Source organism: Canis aureus, chromosome 6, assembly GCF_053574225.1.
Source record: "Canis aureus isolate CA01 chromosome 6, VMU_Caureus_v.1.0, whole genome shotgun sequence".
NCBI classification, from domain to species: Eukaryota; Metazoa; Chordata; class Mammalia; order Carnivora; family Canidae; genus Canis; species Canis aureus.
In genome coordinates this window covers 38,141,738-38,167,830 of record NC_135616.1, presented here as the reverse complement: position 1 = coordinate 38,167,830, position 26,093 = coordinate 38,141,738, and the positions used below count along the sequence as shown (strand labels likewise).

The window sequence follows — 26,093 nt, the reverse complement described above, 5'->3', positions numbered from 1 at the left end:
ATTGCACACTTCTCAGAAACTGGAATTTTATAAAAAGGCATTTTTTCTCTTATGTCCATAAAATGATAGAATTCTTGCAAGTATAGAAATGTGTCATAAATTATACAGAATGTTCCTTAATTACAGCTCAATGCAACTTGGTACTGCCTCCCTCGCTAAAAAATGAGAGAGAACCAAAAAAATAATATATATATAGCTGTATATATATATATTTATATATTTATATAATATAGACAAATCAAATATGAAAAAAAATCATTTCCTCTTTGGTATAAAAATCAGACTCTCACCTTGAGAGACACACAAACAGACATGATGTTGGGTTTGTAAACTGTGTGGCCAAAGGGACTTCCCTGTCAAGCTTCCCCTGCCCACCTCCCCCCACCCCCCCACCTGGCCCACCTCCCTGGAGGCTCACACAGGACACCTGCACAGCTCTCCCCACTCCGCACCAGTCCTTAGCACCCCCCATACTACCAACACTGAACTGGTAACAACTAACTCAAGAGAAGCCTCATTTGGGGTGTAAATGGTGGGGAGAAAGGACAGCCACATTGGACCCTACCAGGCACTGCTACCCCAGCCCCCAACCCCATGGAAGCCAGCCAGCGGGTCCTGCCTCGCCTCATCCCCCTCCTCCTCCACACCACTGCCTGCTGCCTGGACCATGCTGGGCCCGGAGGGCTGGGTTCCACTTGTTCAGTGCAGGAACATGCCAAATGGAGGAGGGAAGACAGATACACTCTGCTGATGAACCCAGATCCACATCTAAAATGAACAGAATCTCTTTTTTTGGACTGCATCTTACACCCAGCTCAGTGAAAATGACGGGGAGCCCGAAACCAGCAGGACTCATGGGTCCAGGGACTGATACTTGTGTCAGGGGAAGGAACAGCACATCCCCCTCAAGCTGAGGAGGGAGTCAGCCTATCAGGCGGACAGTGCATCCCACCTCAGCCAGACCCAATAGAGGGCTCTGCAGCTGGATGGAAGTGCCCCTGAGCATCGGGATCTCAAGTCCCGCCATCCAGCCTGGTGGGGCACTCCTGGGGGCCAGGTTCCTCTTCCCACAACACAGAAGTCGTTCAGAGGCCCCCTCCTCTTGCCAAATAAAAAACACAAAACCAAACTGGACACGACCACAAATCAAGGAGAGACATACACAACATGAGGGGCCCACAGGCCCCAGCAGGCCGCTGGCTTCCCGGCAGGATACATTCTTGTGTGATTCAGGAACAGGGGCTCTTGGCCCCTCTGGGGAGTGGGAGTAAAAAAATACAGAGATTACAGTCTCCCCAGGGGCTCCAGGCAGGGCAGGGGCAGACCAATCTCAATCTCTTCCCGGTTTGGGTTCCACATCTGATCCCTTCCCAAGGTGGCTCCTGCTGGCCTTGCCTCTGCACTGCCCTTGGGCCCCCTGTCTCCCGGCCCCCCCGCCCGGAGATGCTGATGGGACAGTCTGCAGGGAGGGATGCGAGCATGGCTGGGGGCCTGCAGTCCCAAGTAGCTGGCCCCTCACGGCTGGACCGCCCCGCGGTCACCGTCACTCCTTGAGAGGCTTGTCTGCCGCACTGCAGGGGCTGCTGGCACTGTCACTCTTCTTCCTGCGCAGGCTCTCTATCCAGTTGGAGCTGGAGCGCGTGGCAAAGCTGGCCAGTGCCAAGGAGCTGAGCCGCATGTTCTTGCCTGACATAATGAGCTCCCCGAAGCCCTCCTGGTGGGAGAAGGCGTAGCCCGAGCGACGTGAACTGGTGCGGCCCACCCGCCGCAGGCATCGGTGCTGGGCCTTCTGCTTCTTTCTCACCAGCTGGGTATAGCGGACCTGGTGGGGGAAGCGCAGGAGACAGGGCCACGTCGGTGATGGTGACAGTGATGGTGATGGGGCGGACATTATGGGCTGGACCCCAGAGCCTCTGGGATGGGAATCACTAGGGCCGCACAGGTGATGGGCCCACAAACAGCAGGTGACCCTGTCAACACGCAGGCTCCCACAGCCAAGAAGATGCAGCCATGCGGCCCTGCGACATCCCGTCCTGGTCCCCAGTCCCCCAGATCCCTTGGCCCGACTGCTCACCGTGTCAGAGAGATCAGGCTTCAGACTCAGCTTTAGGAACCGGAAGGCGACAACAGGCATGATGCAGACGACCGTGGTGAGAGTGATGGTCAGCCACACAGTGGGCTGGGCCAGGGTGTTCTGGGCATTGCCTGGGGACGCAAGCAGCCAGTGGCCAAGGGGTCACAGGCAGACCAGGGGCACCCTATTAGCCCCGTCTCCATACCCAAGTCCTCCCTCCTCCCCAGATGTCTGACTCCCTGGATCTCGGGCTCATCTCCTTTCCTGGATGTCCCTGCCGTCACCCCCTTGTCAATCCTGATTCCTCCTACAACACCGGGCTCCATGTCCAAACTTCCCCGGGGGAAGTGGTGCAGCTCCAGCCTCCCTCACCCCAAGCCCAGGTCACCATCTGAGCCTCCAAACTGGTCACCACTTTCCACCTTTGCCCTCAGAGCCGTCTCACCCAGAAAACCCTCAGTGTCCTTTAAAAGTCACAGATGGATTTCCGACACTTCTTGCACATTACCCTCCAATGGCTTCCTATCATACTCAGATTAAAATTCAAAGTTCTGACCCTGAATAACAAGGGGTTAAGGACCTGGACCCATTTTTACCCCCCACCCCCCACCCCACCAACCAGCCAGGCCCTGCCTTTGAACTCCAGCCTAGAACCTCACTTCCTCCACACACTCCTCCTCCGGCGCGGCCCCGCCTCCACAGCCCCTCCGCCGCCGCGGCCCCGCCTCCGTCCCGCCTCCACACGCCGCTTCACTGCAGCAGGGACCGCCTCCACACACCCCTCCTCTGCCACAGGGACCTCTAGGCAAGCCCCCCCAGCTCCTCAACTGCTTCCTCTTCCAGGCTCACTCTTCCTCTTTATTCAGATTTCTCTGTACCAAAGTTCTCTCTCTTCGGAGGGTCTTCCCTGACTCCTCTCCTGTATCTACCCTGCTTAATGGTTTTTATAAGACTTTTTTTTTTTTTTTAAGATTTTTATTTATTTATTTGTGAGAGACACAGAGAGCAGCAGAGACACAGGCAGAGGGAGAAGCAGGCTCCCTATGGGCAGCCCAACGTGGGACTCAATCCCAGGACCCAGGATCACACCCTGAGCTGAAGGCAGGTGTTCAACCACTGAGCCACCCAGGTGTCCCTATAAGACTTATTAATTCTAGACGTTTCACCTATTAATCCATAAACTGCCCTTCTGTCTCCCTGAAATACAAAGTCAAAGAGAGCGAGGAGAGCCTGCTCTGTCAACTACTGCATCCCCAGCACCCAGGACAGTGGGGGGGCATACAGCAGGTGCCAACCACTCACCAAATGGATGGACAAACAGATCTAAATCCAACACACTGTGCCTCCCAAGTGGCCCTCTCTACCACCTCCAGCCCCACCAGCACCAGGGCTGAAAGCCCAGTCATTACGGTAGCTCCTCAATGACCATCAGATTCATCTTTCTAAACTAATCCTCTCTCTTTCTTCAAAACAAACAAAAACTCCTAGTAAAACCAATCGAAATCTGATAGCCTGGCATTCTGACCCCTCCCACTCCCTGGCTTTCTAGCCTCTCATCCAGCCCACTTACACTTCCAGCTCTCTGGCCTGGAATCAGACTCTTGTCCTAGCTCTGCTGGCAGCGGCCTCCCTGGGGGTTGTCTCTGACTACCCCGACCAGTCGTCTTGCTGACCATGAGGTCTGCTACCACTTGACCTCCCTTTGAGCCTGACTTCCATGTCCTGGCAGGACTTTCTTCACTTTAGTGGACGTGGGAGCCCTCTGAGGGCCAGGTCTGGGTCACAGACACCCAGACGTGCCCGCAGCACTTGCAGAACCCCCGACAGAGAGGAGGGCTGAACAAATGCTCACAACATGCCGATGAGCTACTGACTCCCTTCATCACAGAATAGCCCCTACTGATTCAAGAAGAAGCCACAGGGACTCACCCACAAACCGGAACTGGTTTGGAAACATATCGAAGAGCCCATTGCTGTGCATGGCAAAGAGGATGGCGAAGTAAACAGCTAGGCTGCCCCAGATGAAGAAGTGGTTGATGGCTGTCCAGTAGCCTGTGTCCAGCCCAATCTGGGAAAAGCAGGTGTCACAGGCAGAAAGAGCATCCCCCCCAAACCCTTCCTCATAACAGGAAGAGAACTTAGTGCCCAGGGTGGTCGCATGGACAGGAGGCTTACTCCTTCCAGGGGAGGGCAGGCCCTGGTCTGCCTCATACCTGCACGCTGACCACGATGACCAATGAAGTAGCCACAGTGACTGCAAAGGACTGGTAGTCAGCCAGCTGGGTACCATCATCCCGAGTAGCCTCAGCAAACACCCCATATGGGATGAAGAACATGAGCACGGAGGTATAGATGCCTCGGGCAATGCAGATGAAGAATTGGCGTTTGTTGAAGAGCAGGTTCAGCTGGCCTGGTTCATACAGCTTAGGGTACTCCATGCTCCGTTGCTCAGGGACGTCCTGCATGCAGGGGGCCAGGCGGGCCAGGAGGCCTCAGGAGGGCTAAGGGTACAGCCCACCCCGGCCGCCTCCTTCCCAAATTCTTTCATAGCGAGATCCAACCTCAAGCCCCCCATCCATCTTTGTTCAGCAACCAGGAAAGTCACAGGGCGGCTGCAGCTGAGCCGGAGCATCAGCCACAGCCTCCTGTGTGTGGAGCATGGCCTGCCTGGGCCCCGTCTGTGTGCTTCCTCCCCAGAGCAGCCCATCCCTGCCCCCAGGCCCCCCGACCTCCCTCCATGTCCCTTACCTGGTCAAAGACCCCCATGGCTAGGACCGGAAGGGACGTGTACACGATGTTATAAAGGGTGATAAAATACTGATCGTAGACAGTCTGGGAAGAGAACAGAGAGCAAGATAGGAGTAAATACACACTCCTTCTTCAGGCAAAAGAAGGCTGCTGAGGGGCATGCAGGGCCCTAAGGGATTATCTGGAGCCTGTCTCTGCTCCCTCACAGACAGGCAAGCAGTGGGCTGTGGGCACCATACCTGGGCAGAGAAGCCGCAGAAGAAGCCAAACCAGAAGTGGACCATGGTGAAGGCAAAGTTCTTGTAGAAGAAATAGCAGAGGAACTTGCACATGCGCAGGTAGGACCAGCGCCCGTGGACCAGCAGGAGGCGCTGCAGGAACTTGAACTGGGAGAAGGAGTAGTCGGAGGCCAGCACAGCCTGGATGCCCTCCTGTCCACTGATGCCCACGCCAATGTGAGCCGCTGCAGAGACGAGAGCGCAGAGGATCCCACACCCAGCACCCCAGCAGGGCAGAGCCTCCCCAGCCCCCGCCCTGCAAATCCACACTCACTTTTGATCATGCTGACATCGTTGGCTCCATCCCCAATGGCGAGGGTCACGGCTTTCTTGTGTTTCTTAACCAGCTCCACCACTTGTGCCTTCTGCAGAGGGGTCACGCGGCAGCAGATGACAGCTTTGCATGCACAGGCCGTCTCCAGAAACTCCAGCTCCATGTCTGCCTCCAACGCATGGGCCTGGAACACAGAGCCTGAGAGAGCCCCACCTTCCCCGGGGTAGGCCCCACTGAGGTCAGGGCAGAAAGCACAGGGTAAGACGAATGGCCCTGTGGGGAGAAGCGTGCTCTGGAAGGACTGTGCCGCAGGAAGCATGGGGATGCTCACCAGGCTGTGCCCATTGATGACCAGAGCATACTCGCCAGCCACGGCCTCCAGGACAGAGGTGAGCTTGGCGGACGAACGCCTCTCCTGGCAAGTGAAGCCGTTTCCCACCGAGTGGGACGCATCCATCATCTTCTCCCGGGCTTTCCTGGGAAGGGGAAATGCCACCGTGGGCTTCCAGACGAGCGGGGGCTTCGAAGCGCAGGACGTCCGCCTGCAAGGCCTCCATCTACCTGAGCTCCTCCCGTACTTCCAGGACAGTGTGGCCAGTGACCACGAACACCTCTGTCATGTCATCCGTCAGCATCTTGCAAGAATAGCCGATGTTCACGGCCGTCTCTACCAATAGAGAGACAGTGAGGTCAGCACGCCCTCCAGCCCTAGGTCCTAGGCTCAGGCTGGGCCCAGATGCAGCTTCCTCTGCCCCAGTGGGCAATCACCTTGCTTATCTCCAGTCAGTACCCAAATCTTGATGTTGGCCAGCGTCAGGAGGGCAATGGTCTCCGGGACCCCCTGTTGAAGCTTGTCCTCAATGGCTGTTGCACCCAGCAACTGAAAATACCACAAGGGTTCCAGGCAGAAGAGGCCCAGGTGTGAGCCCCCCACGACCACCCTTGGCCCACCGTGTGGCCCATACCACCATGTCGCTCTCAACCTCCTCGTACACGCTGGCCAGCCTGTCCTCCCGGCTGTCCTGGGCCAGGCTGGCTTGCAGCCGCCTCTGGGCCCACGCCCCATAATACTCTTCATCCAGATCCTTGTAGGCCAGAACCAGGGTCCTCAGCCCTTCCCCTGCATACTCCTGGGGACAGAGCCGAGAAGGTCACCGTCTCCCCCAGCTCCCATGACACTGAGGTCAGAACCACAAGGCCTCTCATCACACCTACATTCAGGTGGTCCGTGGTGGTGCTGAGCAGCTCCGGGGTGGACGGGTGGAGTCTGTCCAGCAGGAGAGTGTCAGCCCCTTTGCAGTAGAGTCGGATCCTCCCTTCTGGATTGCGCACTATGATCGCGGCATGGGGAAAAGACCCAGAAAGACTCAGGCAGGCAAAGACCCCCCACTCTAACACAAACAAAGGCCACCCAGCCCCTCACCCACCCCAGGCCTTTATGCTGCCCCAAACACCTCCCACAGCCAGGCCTGGCCTCACCGATGACTGACATCCGCTTGCGGATGTTATTGAAGTCCAGGATGGCCAGCAGCTGATAGGTGACGGCTGTGCCCATCTCGTGGACAGTGATGGTTTTGGGGGTGCGAGAGCGGAATACAAAACCGAAGTTCCTGGCTGCGGTGACCAGGGCCCCCTCGTCCGGGGACTGAGCCTTGTAGTACAGCTCCCCTGGGTGGGGAGGAAGGCACAAGCGGTGTTAGCAGCTGCCTGGGCCTCATGTCCTGCCCAAGAAGCCCCTGCCAGACTGGGGACAGTGCCAGCTAGCTCCTAGGCTCACCTTCGTTTTTTTCTTCTGACATGACAGTATGACACAGAGAAAGGAGGCGGAAGAACTCATGCGTGTGGGGGTCCCCCATCTTGACAGCCTCCAAGAGTGTAGAGTCCCAAAATAAGAACTTCTTGTCGGCCAGGGGATTGAAGGAGAAGTCGACGGGCTCTGGTCTCTAGAGAAGTCAGGAGAGCAACAAGCAGAGGCCGAGCCGTCAGGTTGCACCGCGGAGGGCTGTCCTTGCCTATTGTTCCTTGCCCTTCCAGAGGACAGCCCAGGACCCTGTGCTCTGCGGGCCCCAGATCCTCCCTTTTGCTACCAGTTCTTCCTGAAAACACACATTTCTCCCAACAGCCTCCACTTCTGGATCAAAGAACACCCCCCTCCTTACCATGCCCACTGTTACTGGGTGGGTGCCCCGCATTGTCGGCACAGAGTGACTATGGAGGCCAGACCTTACCTCTCCCAATTCAGCCTTGTGTCCCAGGACATCAAACACGTCCCCTGCACGTAGCCAGGACAGAAGGAGACATCACGTCAGAGCTATGAGCCTTGGGGAGGAGCCTCTAGGATAGAATCCCTGCAGGCATCTGGAACCCTCAACCCCAACCACCGAGCCACAGTCACAGGATTGCATTGCAGACCTCAAAACCCCACTCACGGCCCCCCCTACCCCCACCAGCTCTCCTGCTGGGACCCCAGGCCCCTCGGATGCCCTCACCCTGTAGGCCTCACCCCACATGCTAGCCGCAGGCCCGGGTTAGCACTGAGGGAGCTCCGTCTGCCTTGGAGTTGGGCCTCACACACCCCGTGGCTCGGCTGCGAGGCCACACTGGAGACCACGGTCACATTCCAGAGACTCCCAAGGGCACTGAACAGCAGGGTGGGGAGGGTCTAGCACCCCCTTTGCCACGATGCTGCCCTACATGGCTGCGGGGCTGAGACCAGGGGCAGGGCGTCAGCAGAGGAAGGGGAGGCACTCTGCGCTGCATCCTGACCCTGGGATACAGAGCCCATGAGGTCCCAGCCCCACAGACCCGAGCAGGAGGGAACAAATCCCAAATGACAAGGTGACCGCAGGTGCCCCTTGTATATGGGGGGAGCCCCTCGGGGGGGAGCCCCTCAGGGGGGAATGGTAGCGTGGGTCAGCGCGGCCCTACCGTAGCTGTGGCCGCTGATGGAGCACTTGCTGAAGACCATGATGTTCTGGGTGAGGGTGCCCGTCTTGTCAGAAAACACATACTCCACCTGACCCAGCTCCTCGTTCAGGGTGGTGGTGCGTGCCTCAGCAGGTGTCCGCTTCTTCGCACAAAACATTTTCTTGTCCCAATTGATGAAGTAGCTGTGGCCCAGGCGGATGACTTCCACACTGCACAGGGGACCAGTGGTGAGGCCCAGGCAGGAGCAGAGGAGGGCCCCCCAATGGGCCTTTGCCACAGGCCACCCTGCCCTGCCTGGGGAGGGAGACAGGATGGATGGAGGGGACACCCGGGCATGGACACCTGGGCGGGAAGGGCCAGGGGACCCTGAGAGTGCCTCCGGCCCCGGAGCCCGACCCTCAGGGACTCTCCAGACACGAAGGTGCAGAGGGCCTGGGGCCTGGGGCAGGCAGACAGACGGGATGGACAGCAGGGAGGGGGCTGCACACGAGGCACCAGGCCGGGTCTTACCTCAGGACTAACAACACAGAAACCATGCAGAGAAAACAAGAGAAAGTGTGTGAAGGAAGGAAGAGAAGCGAGAGCTGGTGAGAGCCCTGGCCCCTCATGGCCTGTGGCGCAGTGCAGGGCGGCCCCACACGGGGACATGGGACTGACCGCAGGGGGAAGTAACCCAGGCAACCCAGCTCGGCACTTCCCTCTGACCCCACGCCTAGGTCCACTGTCCTCTTGCTTGGGAAGGAGACCAAGCCAGGGGCAGCCTGGAATCCCGCATGCTGCTTGCTGCCAAGAGGGGTCCCCGCACCTTCCCCCCAGTATGTGGCTCACCCCCAACACAGCCCGGAACCTCATCAGACTCGGCAAGAGGCTTAGTGGCTACCTCGGACACTGGATGAACAGCAAGCCCAAGATGGAAGTCAGATAGCAGACCCACGGCAGCAGTGACCACCCTGTGTCTCCCAGCGCCAGGTCCTCCAATCTAGTCTCTGCCCCCCATCCCCTCCCCTACAACATCTATGAGGATAGGATAGGAACTCCGGTGGCCCTGGGCCTCCCAAGGTCATGTGGCCTGGGAGCCAGCGGCCAGCATTGTGGGTGCTAGGACTGTGGGGTGGTGGAGAGACCACGGGGGCACCTGGGGAGGCTGTGTGAATGACGCTGAGCCCTTGGCAAGAGTCCCGAGCATCCAGACAGGACTTCCTTTGCCACATACCAGGCACCCTCACCTCCCATGTGGTAAGGACACAGGGAAGGGGCTGTCTTCCCTTTTCCCCTCCCACTTATGCTTACAGGCCCAGGCCCCATTCACATTCTCTGTACCCAGACATCCCGGTGTCTCCTAGACCCTGTTCATGCTGCTCACTCTGCCAGCCAACACTTCCTGAAGCATTCCTGGAACTTTTTTTTAAAAGAATCTTTCAATGGCTTACTAAATACAAAGTCCACTGACAGAGCATCATTAAGAACCAGCTCAGCTGCCCAGTCATGCTCTGTGATGCTGCCAAACAATGACCATACCTAGGGTCCCATGTCCATGCCTTCAACTTCATCCAGCCCAGTCATCTCTTCCAAGAAGTCCTCCCTGATTAACTACCCAGGGAATGGTGGTCTTCCCACTCCATGCCTCCCATGTGACGTCACAATGGGAATGTGGGGTACCATGTGTCACCCTGTTGGCATCTCTCCTCCTTCCTAGCCCGCTGCTGGTGACAGCAGACACCCTCCTGTACACCTGTGACCCCTCATGTTCCATACTAGCCTACAGGGAGAATGACTCCCAGGGCACTTGCTCCTGATTTGTTTTAGATTTCTCTATGAGGCTGAAGCACCTGGAGGGAAGGCGGCCCATCCTCAACATGTCTTTGCAGATGGCACAGCACAAATTTGGCACGTAAGCAACATGTACTGCATAAATCGATATGGTTTTGGTTCTAATACAGTCCAAAGGGCCAGGAAACCGTGATGAAGCTTGCTCCACACACAGATAAACAGAGTACAAGATACTTGAGGCCTAAAAAGGAGCTCCAGGTTCTTGCCCAAAGGTTTTGTTTTCACAGAAAAGTCTGCCAAGGGACCACCTGGGCTCCTTGGGAGACCCGGGGCAGAACAAGTGCTTACCTGACATAGAGCGATATGGGCACAACGGTGTTGAGGATGATGATGTAAGACCAAAAGGAGAGGAAGCCAGAGAAGAAGGCACTGTTCACTGCCTCGTCCCAGGGCAGGTAAACCTGGAAGCGCGTCCCAACCTCGTGCTCCCAGATGGCATTGCCAATGGCCAGGATCACCCCCATACACACCAGGAATCCAAAAATCTGGTGAGGAATGAGAAGCAGAGGCTAGGCTGCCACTTAGGAAGCCCCCAAAACCAAGCACACCCCTGAAGATCAGCACTCATACCCTAAATCCTCAAAAGCGCAGGCATCTTTAAAATGCTGGCATGAGAAAATAAATAAATAAATAAATAAATAAATAAATAAATAAATAAATAAATAAATAAAATGCTGGCATGAAAAAAAAGTAAAATAAAATAACATAAAATAACATAAAATAAAATAAAATAAAAAACAAAATAAAATAAAATAAAATAAATAAAATATAAAATAAAATAACATAACATAAATAAAATAAAATAAAATAAAATAAAATAAAATAAAATAAAATAAAATAAAATAAAATGCTGGCATGTTCTCCTGGGAAGCACTCAGAACTGGTAAAAGGTTCCAGCTGACCAACAATCATGTGACCCTCGCTCTGAACATTTCTTAACCATGTGACGTGGGAGCTCAGACACCTGTACAGCTTCCAAACGGACACATTGGGGCCCTTCCCAGACAGAGGAGATGCGAGCAAGCTACCCTCAATGTGACAAGGCAACTCATCCATCTACCTGAACTGAGCCTCCACAAGCCAACAAAAATGCCAAGTTTCTGTAATGTTCACCATCTCATACAAATTGCCAGAAAAAATTTTTACCCTGGGAAACAAATTTTATCTTCATAAATATAGATTATTTGAAAGTAAAACATCTTTTAAAGATCGTAAAAGATTCTTTTAAAGATTTAAATCTTGTAACCCCCGAAAAAGGTTCATAAGAAGATTCTCTGGTGGTTAAAAGTAAAAAGCGGAAACTGATTTCAGACATGTTTCTGAAGCTCCATCCACCATGGATGCTTCGTAACCAAACAGGAATTGCCCAGGGGCCCAAGGACCGCCAGGGGGCGATATAAGCCTGTGCATGAGAGACTCAACGACCCTTGGCAGCGAGCGAGGTTTCAGCAAACCCTTTAAGGCTGGGGCTGGCCCCAACCTTGGCAAGCTGGCATGTGGGGGGTCAGCAGCAGGCAGTGGGGGCGCAAGAGGAGGAGAACCCAACAAGGAGCTCAAATTTCTAGTCAAACAAGACAAGGATTCAGGAATGGTCAAAAACTAAAACAGAGACTTTTCCTTTGGAATCATCCACTCTTAGAAGTCTAGGGAGGGACACCTGGGTGGCTCAGTGGTTGAGCATTTGCCTTTGGCTCAGGACATGATCCTGGGGTCCAGGATGGAGTCCCACATTAAGCTCCTTGTGGGGAGCCTGCTTCTCCCTCTTCCTGTGTGTCCCTGCCTCTCTTTGTCTCTCATGAATAAATAAATAAAATCTTTCTTAAAAAAAAAAGTCAGGGGAAAAGACCCCATTCATTATCCATCTGCCAAATGGAAATTTTTCTTTTAATTCCCTCTCCATCCCCATGAAGGCCTCCTTGTCCCTGCCAAAAGCAAACAGAAGGTCACATGCTGCAGCAAAGTACCACCATAACTGCAATCCAGAGAAGGGAAGATCTGTTTTAGCTCTCATCCAGTCCTTGATTCATCCACGTTCTGAAGGTTCTTTTAAATAACATCTACCAAGGCTCAAGGGAGCCTGAAATAAACGCTGCCTTTGAGTGGCTGACCTGTCAGTGGCTTCACTGCCAAAACCTGCAGCCTGACTACTGACCAGGGAGGGGAGGTGGGAGCAACGAGAACTGCCCGGGGACTCCTGGGAGGAGACTCACCCAGAGCACCAGTGTATTCATTAGGCGATCAATACTTGTTCTCTTGAACTTGGTCCTGCCACTGTTCTGCATCAGCTTAGTGTCAGGACCTAGAAAGGAATGGGAGAAGCTGGGGAAGCCAAACCACCAATGTGCCTCTGGGTTTTTACCCCCATCACCAGACTGCAGGACCTCAGGGTGGAGCAGTGATGCTGGCTGGAAATGTGCCTGGACAGAGGGCTCCTCCAGCTCCCCGGAGGGTGGCTGTGGCTCCACCACTCACTCTTCATTCCTGGGGCCCTGGGAGGCTCACCTGCAAAGACGACCAGCCCAAAGCACCACTCGGTGTTCCGCAGCACGCAGCCTCGCAGGAGCATGTTCTGGTTGCTCAGGGGGAACTTGCTCTCCTTCCAGTAAAGGGTCCCACTGAACTTGTCCAGCTTGTTGTTGGGAGGCTCGCAGACGACCTCACCTGAGCAGGAGACAGAATGCTGCCATTCCAGGCGCCGCTGACAGCCTTCCTATGAGCCAAGATACAGCTGAGAGAGGTGCCTCTGCACACGGCCAGGGGCTGAGGTTTGGTGACTTAGCAGGAAGAAAGAGCTGGCATGAACGGATATTAAAGGTACACATACCCTCCGGCCCTGTGATCCCACTGCGGGGACTCTGTTCTACAGAAACAACAGCATACGTCACAATGGGTTTACTCAAGCGTTCTCTGAACAGCAAAAAACTGGCAATGGAATGGTCAAGCAACATTGTACCGCATCAGCTCTGAGGAACATGACACAGCCAGTAAAAGGAACGAGGGAGGTTTCTGTAAACCATGATGCAACAAGATAACCTGATGGATTTAATAGGTAAGGAAAGGCAGGTGTAGAGATTTGGGTGCAGTACGATCCCAGGGCTTGGTGTTCACATCTGTATAAACAGAGTGTGGACAGATACGCACTAAAGGACCAGGGCACCTGGCTACCTAACAGGGTGGAAGGGAGGAGGTGTTTTTCTTATACACACTATAGTCTGGCCTTCTAACATATACCACTATTTGGAGCCAGATAAGAATAAACTGAATTTCTCTCAACACACACAGCAAGGAGGGAGGTATCAGCCATGAAGACCTCCTGTAACAGCCATGAACTCAAAAGTAGTGGTAGCCACCTTACATTGCTGACACTCCTCCACAAAGAAAAATCCAGGGAGCTGCATCACAGCAAAACGGAGAAGGTACAACTGAAACCCCAAAACCCAACCCGCCTCCTCTACCTGAAAGCCGCTTCTCCAAAATCACTCACCATCAAACTTGGCGAGCCTACTGATGTCTCCCAACTCCGAGGTGACTGGGATTGCCTGGCGCACTTTCATGTTGGTCTCTCTGGAAGGACAGCGTCCCTAAGTCCTGGCTCCCTTCACTTCCTCTAGACTCTATCTGGGAGCACCTGACCTTGGGGCATCACCTTCATTACTGAGTGTACTTCCACATACCCAAAGCCTTTCTGATCCCTAAATTTTTCAAAAGGTAGAGATCCCAGACCTGGTAATCTCTTCCAAAAAATTAGCTTTTTACCCTTAAGGAGACAGAAAATTTGTGACACTCACCCATCAAGTTCTGCTGTCTCTATGTAACACAGGCCATGGGGCTCACTGCTGCAAAGGAGGAGGAGATCCGCCTAGAGAGAAAGCCTGGTGAGAAGCCTGACAGCCAGCCCTCCACTCGCAATGCACTCCTTGTTGATCCTTCCTTCCCCTAAGGATTCTTGGTTTGCTTAGTCCCAAGTGTGAATGGCTAGAAAGAAGCCAGCCCAGGTATATTAATATGGCACAGAGGCTTCCCACCCAGGGCACCTCGGGGGCTCAGTCGGTTAAGCATCGGACTCTTGATTTCAGCTCAGGTTGTGATCTGAGGGTGGTGAGATAGAGCTCTGTGATGGGCTCTGCACTGAGCGTGGAGACTGCTTATGATTCTCCTCTCCCTCTGCCCCTCCCCCTTTCACGTGTGCGCACACATGCACTCTCTCTCAAAAAGTAAATAAATAGGGCAGCCCTGGTGGCGCAGTGGTTTAGCGCCACCTGCAGCCCGGGGTGTGATCCTGGAGACCTGGGATCAAGTCCCGCGTCGGGCTCCCTGCATAGAGCCTGCTTCTCCCTCTGCCTGTGTCTCTGCCTCTCTCTCTCTGTATCTCTCATGAATAAGTAAATTAAAAAAAAAAAAAAAGTAAATAAATAAAATTAAATTTAAAAAAAGAAGCTCCCCACTCAAGAAAGTTCAATCCACAGATAATTATGAGACAGTAATAAATGAAGAAAGACTCATTTCTCTGCCAAAAAAAAAAAAAAAAAGAGGAAGAGACTTGCAGGCCCAGAGGGCCACCTTGTCCCTTACCGCCACAAACTGATTATTTTCTAGCTTGATAATATCACCAACACAGACATTCATCCACTGCTCTTGCTGGAGGCTGAGGCAATGAGAAGACAGAGAAGAAGCCGTCAGAGAGAAGTTCCCAGGGGGCCCCTTCCTCCTGGCGGCCCTCTGTCCCCAACAGATACTCACCTTCCATTGATGAGCACTTGAGACTGCCGGTTATTCACCTGGTTATCACTCTTGTGGCGGAACTGAAAAGAACTAAGAACAGTAAGACACCTTCCTTCCCCCCCTCCTAGGGACTGAGATGATCAGTGGGATGCAAAGTGTGCTGGGTCCTCATCTCCAGTGCACCTATCCACAGATTGCCTCTTTCTGTGGCTCTGCCCCCTGCCCTTGGCCAAGATGCCACGGATCTAGGGGCCAGGTGGGGGATGGCATGGTCCCCAAGGACCAGTTCCAGGCAGAGGAGAGCATGTTGGGAGTAGGGGTGAGGAAGACGTGCAGGAATGGAAGAATGGAAGCACTCACATAGTCATCAGTGGCATCTTTCACAGCTGTGATGGCAAGGACAAGAACCAAAGGCACTATGGTGGTGAACCAGGACAGGGAAGACACCTGCGGGATCAACTGCAAGAGAAAAGAGGGCATGGCTCTGAGGCCCCATCCCATGTGCCTCAGCCCCCTAATCTGACCTTGCTCCTAGACTTTACTTGGCTTCGTGAGTTGCAAGTTTCCCTATAGGACACTCACCTGCAGAATGAGAAGGAACAGGAAGTAGGTATTGGCAACTTCCTGGAACTGCTCAAAGAGGTTGACGGGCAGGAAGGTGAGAATATTGTACTTGGAGGTTTTGATGCAGTTACTCTGCGACAATGGGAGAGAAGATTACCAGACAGCCTCCAATCCCAACCCAGAACCAGGAGGAGGTTGCCCCCCTGCTTCGACACTTCCCAAACCTCTGCCCCTAAAAGCTAGTAATCACAGGTGTGGGAGGGGGAAGTGGCAGAGAGAAGACAGTCTTGTGGGGTCCAGGTGAAGGTAAGAAAAAATAGGTATGGAAAGCAGTTGGGGGGTGGGGTTCCCTGCCCTGGCCCCAGCCTAAAGGGGGCCTGTGCCCTCTGGCCCTCAGGAGGATGGAGCAGGTGGGGGCTACAGTCACTCACCGCATACTGGAACTTCTCGTTGTATTCTCGGTCATTGGCTCGTGCCCTCCTTTCTTCTTCTGCAATAGAACGATGCTGCAATCAGGAGGAGCAAACAGGAGGCCTGACAAGATGTCAGGCCTACCCATTTTGTGGGGTTTCCAGTGAGGGCCCTTGGCCCTTTCCAGAGTACTCAATTTTAAGGAGCTGGTGCCACATGTGAGGTGTCACTTGGTTCTTCCCTCTTACCACCAGCCTGGCCAATCGGCTCTGCAGGCATTCATTCACAAGACAAGACCAACAAGTCAAGGTCTTCTGCTAGGGGCACTCACATCCCCTCCCCCACCCCTTTAATTAACACCTTAGTCATTATGGCCTCAGGAATCCTCAGAGGAACAGCAGCTGCAGACATAGACCTTCCTTCCCCTGGGAGCCCCTGCAGATCTGGTTGGAGCACTGCCCTCTTCCTAACCTGGGGGTGGGGTGAGTGGCAAGACGGTGGTCACCAGGTCACTGTGCTCTGCAACTGCTCTGCGGCAGCATCCCAGCTCACAGCCCCACGTGCGTACCCCCTCCAGGAGCCTTTGCTCATCACATGTCACCAGCAGAGCCTTCTGACTGGCCCACAATGACATCACCTTATTTCAAAGCCCGTCTTCAGGCAGGAGAAGGGGGGTCAGGGATATGGGTCATGCAGACCAAGACAGCAACAGCAGTGAAGGAGGCAGGAACAGGGTGGACTTTACAGGGCTGGCCACCTGCACACCTCGCCCTCAAACAACTACCACGAACTGAGTGACAGATGCGCTACACCCATCTTCAACACCCGCTGATGGGGGACGGCAGGCACCAAGTCCATGTCCCAGAACATGGGGCTGTCCTGTGAAGGGTCCTCCAGCCCACCTCTGAGGGTCACAAGGGCCACAGGCCGAAAAAGAGGGGCTTCCTGGGGGGCAGGCAACACAAGGCACTCAACCTATGCTAAAGCCAAAGGCAGGATTCCAGGCCCCTGCCACCAGCCTTGCAAAAACCCCTGCAGAGCTCAGAACAGCACCCTCTGCCTACTCAAGGCTCCTTCCCCGCGTGGCACTTTACTCCCAGAAACCTCCCCGGGGGGCCTGGGGCCTGAGCCCCCAGCATCCTCAACAAGGACCATGCAAGAGAGAGGCGGGAGCAGATCCTCTGGAGCCAGGATCTCAGGGCCTGGCAAGGAGAGGCCCAGGGAAGGCTGGGGAAGGCTGCGGACAACACAACTTGGGGGAGGGGGGCACGAGCTCGGGAGAGCTACCAGGCGCCGCCTCCCGTTACCTGTCCCCCAAGAGGGCTTCTTTCTGCTCCAGGAGAGGGGCGCCCCGGCCCGGGCCCACTTCTCGGGCATCTCCTTGGGGACCGTCATGATCCCGGTTTGAGCGGGGGAGAGCGGGCGGTCCGCGGTCGTCCTCGGCCTCAGCGGCGCCGACGCGGCAGCCCCCCGGGCAGGCGCACCAGCCGCGGCCGCTCACAGGGGAGCCCCGGCCGTCGGGCGCGCGCCCCACCTGCAGCCCGGGCCATGCCCGCGGCCGCCGCCCCCAACCCCGCCGCCCGCGCGCCCAGTGGCCGGAGCGCCGCGGCCCGGCTCCACCCTCCGCCCGCCCCCCGCCCGCAGGGCCGCGCTTGCCAGCGCCGCGTAGGCGAAACCCGCGAAGCCCCGCCCCTGGGGGGGGCAGCGTTGTCTGGGTAACCGCTTTCCTCCCGCCCCCGCCCGCAGGGAAAGCGGGAGGGCCGCACGGATGGAGAAAGGAGAAGAGACGTGGGAACCCAGTGCCCCAGGCCCTAGGCGAGGCGTTCAGGTGCCCCTGGCGCCCCGGGCTCCCCCCAGGGTTGTGATCCGCCCTCCCCCAGATTCACTGCGGCTAGTCCGTCCCTCAGCTCCCTGAGCCACAGTATAACACCCAGTCTCAATGACACAGGGCCTCCACTTCCCCCACCCCCCGCCCCTCGCTGCCCCCGTCTTACCTGGGGGGCGCTTTTGTGCACACAGTGCCATCTCACCCAGCAAGGTCCCAGCAATCCCATGGGAGACCCTGCAGGAAGGTGACATATGTGTGAGGTCAGAAAGCCAAGGGTAACCCTTCATTCCCCTCTGCAGAGGCCTCAGCCCTGGATACGTGTGTGTCAGAACTGCCAGTCTACAAAAGCCAAGACCTGCAGAGAAGGAAGCAGACAAGAAGGAGAAATGGCCAGACAGACAGGAGGAGCACAGCACTCAGGGTACCCATCCCCGCAGCAATGGATGCTCCCCTGTGCCCTCCTGGTGGCCATGAGAGGTGCCTGTGTTTACTGGAAAGCAGAGTTTCCAAAGGGTAGGGTGGAGGGAACCTGAGCCAGGAAACACCTGGCAGAGCCTCAGGAAACAGTGGGCAAGCTCCACCCTTCTCAAAATGCTTATAATCCTGCCATCCCACACTGCTGGGGCTTCCATTCTCACCTCCTCCAGGGGAGCTCACACTACAGGCCTGGGCTTCATTTCCTGAACAGGTCCCCAAACCACTTCCTCTCACTTCCTGGGTCAGCAGAGGGGCCTTGCCCACTGTGCTGGGGAGTCACCCTCTCTCTCCCTCCCCACAAGCCCAGCCCCGCCAGGATGGCAGTAGATACAGGCTCAGGGAGCATCACACAGGTCTTTGTTTTTCCTTCCATCTTACCATGTCCCTTTCACCTAAAAAGGTAAAAGGTCTGGCCTAGGAGACAGGGTCAGAGCCTCATCCCTATTGCCAGCCAGGCCCTGGGTCCTCTTGTCACCTCCTCTTTCTCTGTCTGGGTGAAAAGCCTTCCCCCTCATCTGTTCCCTTGTCCAGGGCCTCCGAGGCACAGCCTGCCAGCCTGTCAGCCCAAAAAGATACTGATTGCCTGTCTGACCAACCTCTATAATTACAGACTCTGGCCACAGCCTGTCACCCACACCAGCCATCCCTTTACTAACTCAGACTCCCTTTCTGAACCCCAGGTCAGGCAGAAAGCCAGAAGTCCTCTTCCTCCCCGACCCTTCCCAACACTGATCTTGCCAAGGGTGCCTGGCTCAGGAGGAAAAAACTTCATCCATGTTTGGGAGATGCCAAGCCCTCCTCCAGGGGCCCTGGCCAGGGTCTCCACCCAGTCTAGAGCATGAGTCACAGCAGGGTGGGGTGTGGAGGAAGAGGCTAAAGGAGAAGATGGGAGGGTGGGCACCACAAGTTCCATAGCCAGCCCCACCCTCCAAAAGAGAGTCCATCAAGAAACACCACCAGCCTGAAGATCTGGGCTTGAGTCCTACGAAAGAATTAATGAAGGGACCACACACACTCTTAGGATTACCGAGTCTGGACACAGATCAGGAAAGTTGTTTTACTTCTAAGGCCCTGAGGAGAATGAAAGCTGACTTGCTCCCAGAACTCATCCCCTCTGGGGCTCTGGTGGGGAGGGAGCAAGAGTGGGAGACATGGGGGACGGCACTCGCTTCTCCCCAGGCTCCTACAGCCTGGGTTTCTTTAACACTAGGCACACCAGCCACGTTGCCCTGCCCATCACCCGGCCCCAGCCCCCTCTGCAGCCACATTTAGAATAAAAATAGCCGGCTCTGGGAGGAAGGCAGTGCTCCTCCTCTGGCCGGGCCCCCACTCCCTTCCAGCCCGAAACCTAAGCCGGGAAGACGGACCCCTTCTCCCAGAGAAGGTTGGCAGGTCAAGGGGACGGCAGGAAATGGGATCCCGTACCCCTTCCGTGGTCAGGGTCAGACTCCTCCTGGGGCCCCCTCCAGAGACGCATCCCTCACCCTACAAGTGTCGGGCGGCACTCCCCGCCGCGCCGCCCCCTCCCTTCAGCCCCCCTGCCTCACCTCAGCGCGCGGCGCCGGGCGCCCGCCCCGGCCGCCCCGTCCAGCCCATGCCGGGGGCTGCGGCGGGGGGCGCTCGGCTCGGCTCCCCCGGGCTCCCGCCCCCAGCTGCAGCCCCGCTCCCCCGGGGCTCGGCCCGCTACTTTGTGTCAGTTTCGGCCGCAGCGGGGCGGAAGTGACGGAGTCGGCGGCAGAGGCGGGGGGCGGGCGGGGGCTTTGGGGAGGAGGAGAGGGGGAGGGAAGGAGGGAGCCGCCATCTTTGTGCGGGGCGGGGGATTGGGGGTCTTAACCCTTCCGAGCCGTGGCCCCCGCCCCTCCCGCGGCACCTCCATCCCGGAGCACCTCCACCCCGGGACCCCTCCATCCCGCGGCCCCTGCACCCAGGGGCCCCTCCATCCCACGGCGCTCCATCCAGGGGCCCCTGCATCCCACGGCCCCTCCACCCAGGGGCCCCTCCATCCCACCGCCCCTCCACCCAGGGGCCCCTCCATCCCACGGCCCCTTCATCCAGGGGCACCTCCACCCAGGGGCCCCTCCACCTCACCGCACGTCTCCAGTCGGCCAGAGAGTAACGAGCCCAGACGTTTTTTGTTTTTTGTTTTTTTTTTTAAGTTCATTTACTTAAGTAATCTGCACACCCAACATGGGGCTCCAACTCACGGCCTCCGAGATCAACTGGCAAGTCCTCCGACTGAGCCAGCCGGGCACCCCAAAGGGAGCCCTGGCGCTCTTATTCACTGGAAAGGGTCCCGGGAGGGCGGCCAGGTAGGGGCGTGAGAGCGAGCCTCCCCCGCCCCCCCGCCCCCCCCCCCCCCGCGGCCCCAGAGTCAGGGCCTTACTCCTGGGCGCACCGCACCCCTCTCCGGGAGGGATGGCTGGAGCGTCTGGGCACCGGGCTGTGCCTCAGTTCTCCCCCTGCGCTCCCGGTCGTCTCCTCGCCACCTGGGGAGCTGCCTCGCGAGGCTGCGCAGAGGTCTTGGGGCTAGGAGCCCCCCTCACCGAGGCTGCCCGCCCCCCACCCCACCCCGGGCCCCTCCAGGGTGCACCCTTTGGCGGCCACTGGGAGGCTCTTCGTCCGCGGAAGCCATCATTGTCCCAAGATCTGCCGGGGGGGGGGGGGGGGGGGGGGGGGAGCAAGGAGGGCCAGCGGGAGGGGCCTGGCGCGGGGTTACCGCCCCGTCCAAGTATCCTGCCCAGTTCAGGGGAAAGGATGGCTTGAAGAGCGAACTGGTACAGAGAATGTCTCGTCACCAGCCCTGGGTCTCTGGCCCTCTCCAGTGTCCACAAGGGAGATGAGGGCTGCAATGTCAGAATCATAGCTTACACTGAGCGGAGGCAGGAATTTCCAAGTCTGAAGCTTTATGTTGGGCAAACTCTAGATCCTGAGCCGGCTCTGACTCTTCAGAATGGTGGAGAGCCACCAGCAGCTGATATGTGGCTGTGCCAAGAGTAGCCCCTACCAGAGGGGCCACTACAGGCACCCACCACCAGCCATTACCAGCACTACAAGAGAAGGACACAAGATGACCTCAGGGCTGGCTCCCCTAGCCTTCATGGCAGACTGGGGGCAGTACCTAGTGCACTCTTGAAAGCAGTTCCTGGGGAGCTTCAACAGCATGGCACTTAAGAGACCCCAGGAGAGCCTGGTCCAGCCTCTTGCCTTAGGGAATTATCTGAATATATCCATTTTGCTGATGAGGTCGCTACTGCCCAAGGAGGTCATATGATATGCCCAAGAACACCATCTCTACAGTTTGTATGGGAAGGGAGTAGGAGGTAAGAGGCAAAGGGAGAACCAGGGCTTAGATGAGGGACATTGTCCTAACAGGCCAAGAGAACTATGCAAGAGGAGAGAGCTGGGACCTAGACTCAGAGCCCTTCGCAGAGGGAGGAGAGTGCAGGTACTGGAGAGGGACGCTGTCCTCTCTCACCTGAAGACTTCAGGGCCCCAACCGGCCACGTAGGTGAAAAGCCGTGGGCCCAGGTCCCGGGCGGGGTTGAGTGGGAACCCACAGTTGGCACCCATGGATAGCCCAATGGCCAGGATCAGCAGCCCAACAGCCACAGGCTCCAGACCCGCAGGCACTCCTTTGTTCCGTGTGTCCAGGATGGCCAAGATCCCCACAATCAGGATCCCTGTGCCCAGAACCTTGGGGTCAACAGAGGCAGAGGAGCCCCCATAAGCTGCCAGATGGTCCAACTGTTCTTTCTCACCCAAGCATCCTAGGCCACCAGCCCATGTCATCTGACTTTGTCCAATACAGGAGTGGGGGTGGTGCTGAAATAGACCCAACCCCACATTCCCCAGGGCCAGAGGGGACAAGGCAAAGACTGGGGCTTTTCCAACTCTCCCTTCACAGTTACCTGATCCAGGAAGCCATTGTTCAGGGACAGATAAGGGGCAGGGTAGGTGGCAAATATGGAGGCCGTCTCCTTGGGGCCCATCACTGTCAGGTTCCCACCTGTATAGTTCTGTAGGGCATCTGCAGGGGAGAAGGACACCCAGGATTTCCATCTTCATTGGCTCAAAATCACTGCAAGGCACTCCTAGCCACATGCAGATGCTCCTGACCACATTACCGTAATAGAGAGCATAGGTGGCTCCTGAAGCACAGAAAGCAGACAGAAGCTGCACCAGGCAGTAAATGGGGAGCTTGGCCCAGGGGAGGCGTCCCAGGAGGCACATGGCCAGGGAGAAGGCTGGATTCAGGTGGGCCCCTTTAGCGATCCAGAAAAGAAAACAACATCCATTAAGTGCCACTGCCAGGCACACACCAGGTACTACTGCTACTCTTCACGACTTTGAAAAATTTTTTACTTATTTAAAATAGTATTCCCAGCGTAGGGCTCAAACTCACAATCCTGAGATCAAGAGTCACACACTCCTCTGAGCCTGCCAGGTGCCCCTGCCACCCCCCTACTCCTCAGGCAGATGTGTCAGGAAGCTGAGGCTCAACCGGATCACACAAGAAAGCCCCAGATCTTCCTAAGACAGTGTTCACATCTCAGGGCTGCAGCCAGGCACACTGACAATAGCACCTGTCTGGGGACCAGCAGGTGATGACTCCAGAGGGCTTCAGCAGGGGACACAAGAAGGCAAGCACTTACCCTAACGCTTTGCCAAAGATCTCTGCCTAAGTGAGTTCAGGAGACACACACACAGGGGAGGGGCTGGACCCAGCCCAAGGCATATCCCAGTCATCCCAGTCCAAGGCACCGGTCAAGCTCAAGGAGACAATGTTTATGAGTCACTGGAGGATCTGCCATCTACCCACACTCACGTGCATGTTCTGTCCCAAGGATGACCAGTTCCCACCCTCCTCACCTGAAACATTACCACTCACGTAGATGGCTATCGTAACAGCTAGGGAGGCAGCCAGGAACATGGTGAAGAAGTTGCCTTTGCCTTCTCCACTGGTGACAGCTTGTGCCACAGCACCCTGAGTGAGGATCTGGTAGGAGAGGAAAGATGAGGAACGAGAACCAGGAACAGGGAGCCCCAGGAACAGGGAGCCCGGGCAACCAGAGGGGGACAGAGCACCTGGCAAAGCCAGAGGAACAGCCAGGGTTGTTGAATGAGCAGGAGTCGACAGGGAAGGGAGAAAAACACATGGAGGGAAAATAAAGGAGAGATGTGAAGGACGAGTGACAACAGGGAAGGAGGATGAGAGATGGACAGGAATGGAAGGGACAAGGGCAGGGAGAGAAATGATGGGCAGGGACGCCTAGGTGGCTCAGTGGTTGAGTTTCTGTCTTGGCTCAGGGCATAATCCCTGGTCCGGGGATCCAGTCCCACATCAGGATCCCCACAGGGAGCCTGCTTCTCCCTCTGCCTGTGTCTCTGCCTCTCTCTGGGTCTCTCACATGAAGAAAAGGGGAGGGAAGGGGAGGGGAGGGGACGGGAGGGGAGGGGAGGGAAGGGAGAGAATTGATAGGCAGTTAAAGAAGGGAGACACCAAGAGGAGCCAAAAACTTCTCCCCACCTCCCCTCTTTCCTTCCCCAGTTACCCAGCCTACCATGAGCACGAACACTCCCAGAAACTCTGCCAGGCACTGTCGGACCAGGTGGCTGCGGATCTGGAGCCTGCTCTTGACTTTGGCCAGGGGGTGGCTGTAGGCCATGGTGAGGACACCCTGTCTCTGGCTGCTGCTCCCTCCGTCTGCATAGGCACACGAGTAGTGCCTGCCAGATAAGGAACAGACTTTAAAACCAATTACCTCAGCTCTTGAACAGCAATATCTGTACACGTGTGTAGGCTAAGGACATAGAGATGATGGGAGAATGTCCAAGGACAAGCTTGGTGCACGACCAGAGCCTGGAGTTTGCCCGGGCTCTGTGTACTTTGTCTGCCATTGTCATTCTTCCTGTGCTGATGGGCTGGAGGAAGTGTCCTGCATCAATGCAGGTGGCCTCGACCACCCTGGAAGGAAGCACCACTCCTCCCACTCTGCTCATGAGGGACTGGAGACCCTCAGGACTCTCCAAGGCCACACAGCTACTTAAGGGCTAAGCCTGAATTCAAATCCAGATCTTCTGACTCTCCATCCCCTATTGCACAATGCTTTTCATGTGGAATGCGAAGTGTTTCTTCCATTTGGATGCTTACAAAGTTCCACAGTCATCCAGAGAAGCTGGGCCAACGACCAGAAGCTGCAGAAATGAAATCCACTCGGTGAACACTTGCACTTCCCTCGTGCAGAGCTCACCTTGGTTAGAAAGTGCTACAGCTTTGTGTCCCCTGCCATGGCTAAAGGAGCACTTTTTGCCCACAGGGAGCCCCACCCCCCCCTTCTCTGGATGCTTGCCACCCTGATTCTGCATAACACAGAGCCACCACTTCCTACTTCTTATCACAAGCCTCCAATTAGCTTCATTCAACTATGAGTCAAATTCCAGACCTGGGGAGCAGGGTGAGCAAAATACAGTGTGTGTTCTCCCATAGAGCATGTTCTTCTGGTAGGTGGAAACATACACATGAAGATACTATATATAGTTTACAAGGTTCTTGAGAGGTGGGCCCCATAAGCCCCAGGTTCTAATGCAATAGTGGGCATATCTGTACGCAGTAGTTCTTTACTGGGTTTAGTGGATATCAGAATGCTCTACACGCAGGTGCCCATTCAGGGGCAATGCACCCATTTCCCAGCTGCTGGGAATATCAGATGCTGAGAGCACACAGCTGTTTCCCTCGTGGTACTACCTTCCATGGCTTAAGATGGCTTCACCCAAGGTGACATGCTCTCCTATAGGGTTCATGTCAACAACTGGTTGATGCAGGGATACAAGGACCTGGCCTCTTTGCCTCAATACAGAACAACCCTGAAGGGTCACTCTAGCTTCAAAGTCCCCTTAGCATTAGCTGAGGCTTCTCTTGCAACTTCCTTGTGTCAGTCCCCACTCTGCCTCATCCTGCCTTCAACTTCCTAGCATTTGTATCCCCAGAGAGTGCTAGCACCCCCAAGAAACCTTGCTCATGTCTCTTTTCATCTTTGTCTTTTCCCAGGGAACCCAATTTAAGAGTTGGTGTCAGGAGTGGTTCCACAAAATCTAGAACGGAATTTGGGCGATCACTCACGGGCTGGTTGACAAGAACTCTATCATGGTAGTAGGTAGAATATGGATCGTCTCTAGCTTGAAATAATGCAATGATTAAAACGGCCAGCAGTGGGCAGCTGGAAGCGGTGACTGGTTGGAAGGACATGCACTTGTGCAGTATCTCCAGCACTGAAGAAGAGGCTGAGGGAAATGGTCACTGGGTTCTGCAAAACCCATCACCAAGCAAAGGCAGACCGCAAAAGCCACTGGGCTCCCTTGACAGCATTTCAGGAAAGCCTAACCTCTTGCAACCAGTGAGCATTAGAGTGGAGGACCAGCTCAGATGTGAAGTGTATGAGTAGCAGAGTTTTAGAGAAAGTGCAATTCTCAGCCCCAGTAGGTTTCCTGTGTCAAGGGTAGGGTCCTGAAAGAAAAAGGGTAGGATCCTGACACTTGAGATAGGGACATCTGGGTAGATGCAACTAAGAATCCTGAATCCCGATTCCTCTGAACCTTCTCTCAAATCATTTTGATTTTCCTTTGTCTCTAGTGTTCTGAAGTAGTGTGGGTTTATTTTTTTCCTTGCTATTTAGCATGTAGCGGGTCTTTCAGGTTAGAAGTAAAATTCTCGGGCAGCCCCGGTGGCTCAGTGGTTTAGCGCCACCTTCAGCCCAGGGCCTGATCCTGGAGACCTGGGATGGAGTCCCACATCGGGCTCCCTGCATGGAGCCTGCTTCTCCCTCTGCCTGTGTCTCTGCCTTTAAAAATTTTTAAAAAGAAGTAAAACTCTCCACTTCTGGGATATTTTCTTGGTTTATTTCATTGATGGTTTACATTGTTAGTTTTTCTTTTTCTTTTTTTTTAAGATTTTATTTATTT

At 55.6% G+C, this 26,093-nt stretch overlaps 2 protein-coding genes and 1 long non-coding RNA gene across 10 annotated transcripts; 1 reads left to right on the top strand and 2 right to left on the bottom strand.

Annotated features, from left to right (window-relative positions):
• Positions 1-9: 9 nt before the first annotated feature.
• On the bottom strand, positions 10-19,819 carry ATP8B2 (ATPase phospholipid transporting 8B2). Of its 5 annotated transcripts, XM_077900801.1 has the most exons (28): positions 19,682-19,819; positions 17,824-17,891; positions 15,850-15,908; positions 15,437-15,550; positions 15,215-15,313; positions 14,873-14,934; positions 14,705-14,777; positions 13,921-13,991; positions 13,617-13,696; positions 12,635-12,793; positions 12,343-12,431; positions 10,421-10,617; positions 8,303-8,511; positions 7,603-7,646; positions 7,152-7,317; positions 6,854-7,042; positions 6,590-6,705; positions 6,340-6,504; positions 6,143-6,254; positions 5,936-6,041; positions 5,706-5,850; positions 5,375-5,558; positions 5,062-5,285; positions 4,823-4,906; positions 4,288-4,533; positions 4,004-4,142; positions 2,075-2,205; positions 10-1,822 (listed from the first exon to the last, which is right to left on the bottom strand). In XM_077900801.1, exons 2-28 carry the CDS (start codon positions 17,852-17,854, stop codon positions 1,544-1,546), a joined length of 3,573 nt encoding a protein of 1,190 aa, XP_077756927.1. In that variant the 5' UTR covers positions 17,855-17,891; positions 19,682-19,819; the 3' UTR covers positions 10-1,543. The 5 variants fall into 5 exon arrangements, with proteins under 5 accessions (XP_077756927.1, XP_077756926.1, XP_077756925.1 ...); XM_077900800.1 differs by lacking the exons at positions 17,824-17,891; positions 19,682-19,819 and adding an exon at positions 17,137-17,299; XM_077900799.1 differs by lacking the exons at positions 17,824-17,891; positions 19,682-19,819 and adding an exon at positions 16,301-16,478.
• On the top strand, positions 9,793-25,883 carry LOC144315779 (uncharacterized). 4 transcript variants are annotated; one of them, XR_013381562.1, is made up of 4 exons: positions 9,962-10,193; positions 17,957-18,170; positions 23,683-24,589; positions 25,183-25,883. It is a non-coding gene; the product is annotated as an uncharacterized LOC144315779 (long non-coding RNA). The 4 variants fall into 4 exon arrangements; XR_013381561.1 differs by lacking the exon at positions 25,183-25,883 and having other exon boundaries at positions 9,974-10,193; positions 17,957-18,134; positions 23,683-24,529; XR_013381563.1 differs by lacking the exon at positions 25,183-25,883 and having other exon boundaries at positions 9,978-10,193; positions 17,957-18,078; positions 23,683-24,529.
• AQP10 (aquaporin 10) lies at positions 20,226-26,093 on the bottom strand. Its single transcript, XM_077900828.1, has 7 exons — positions 24,286-26,093; positions 23,696-23,861; positions 23,004-23,130; positions 22,259-22,396; positions 22,043-22,161; positions 21,610-21,827; positions 20,226-21,181 (listed from the first exon to the last, which is right to left on the bottom strand). The coding sequence occupies exons 1-7, from the start codon at positions 24,498-24,500 to the stop codon at positions 20,992-20,994; spliced, it is 1,173 nt and encodes a 390-aa protein (XP_077756954.1). The 5' UTR covers positions 24,501-26,093; the 3' UTR covers positions 20,226-20,991.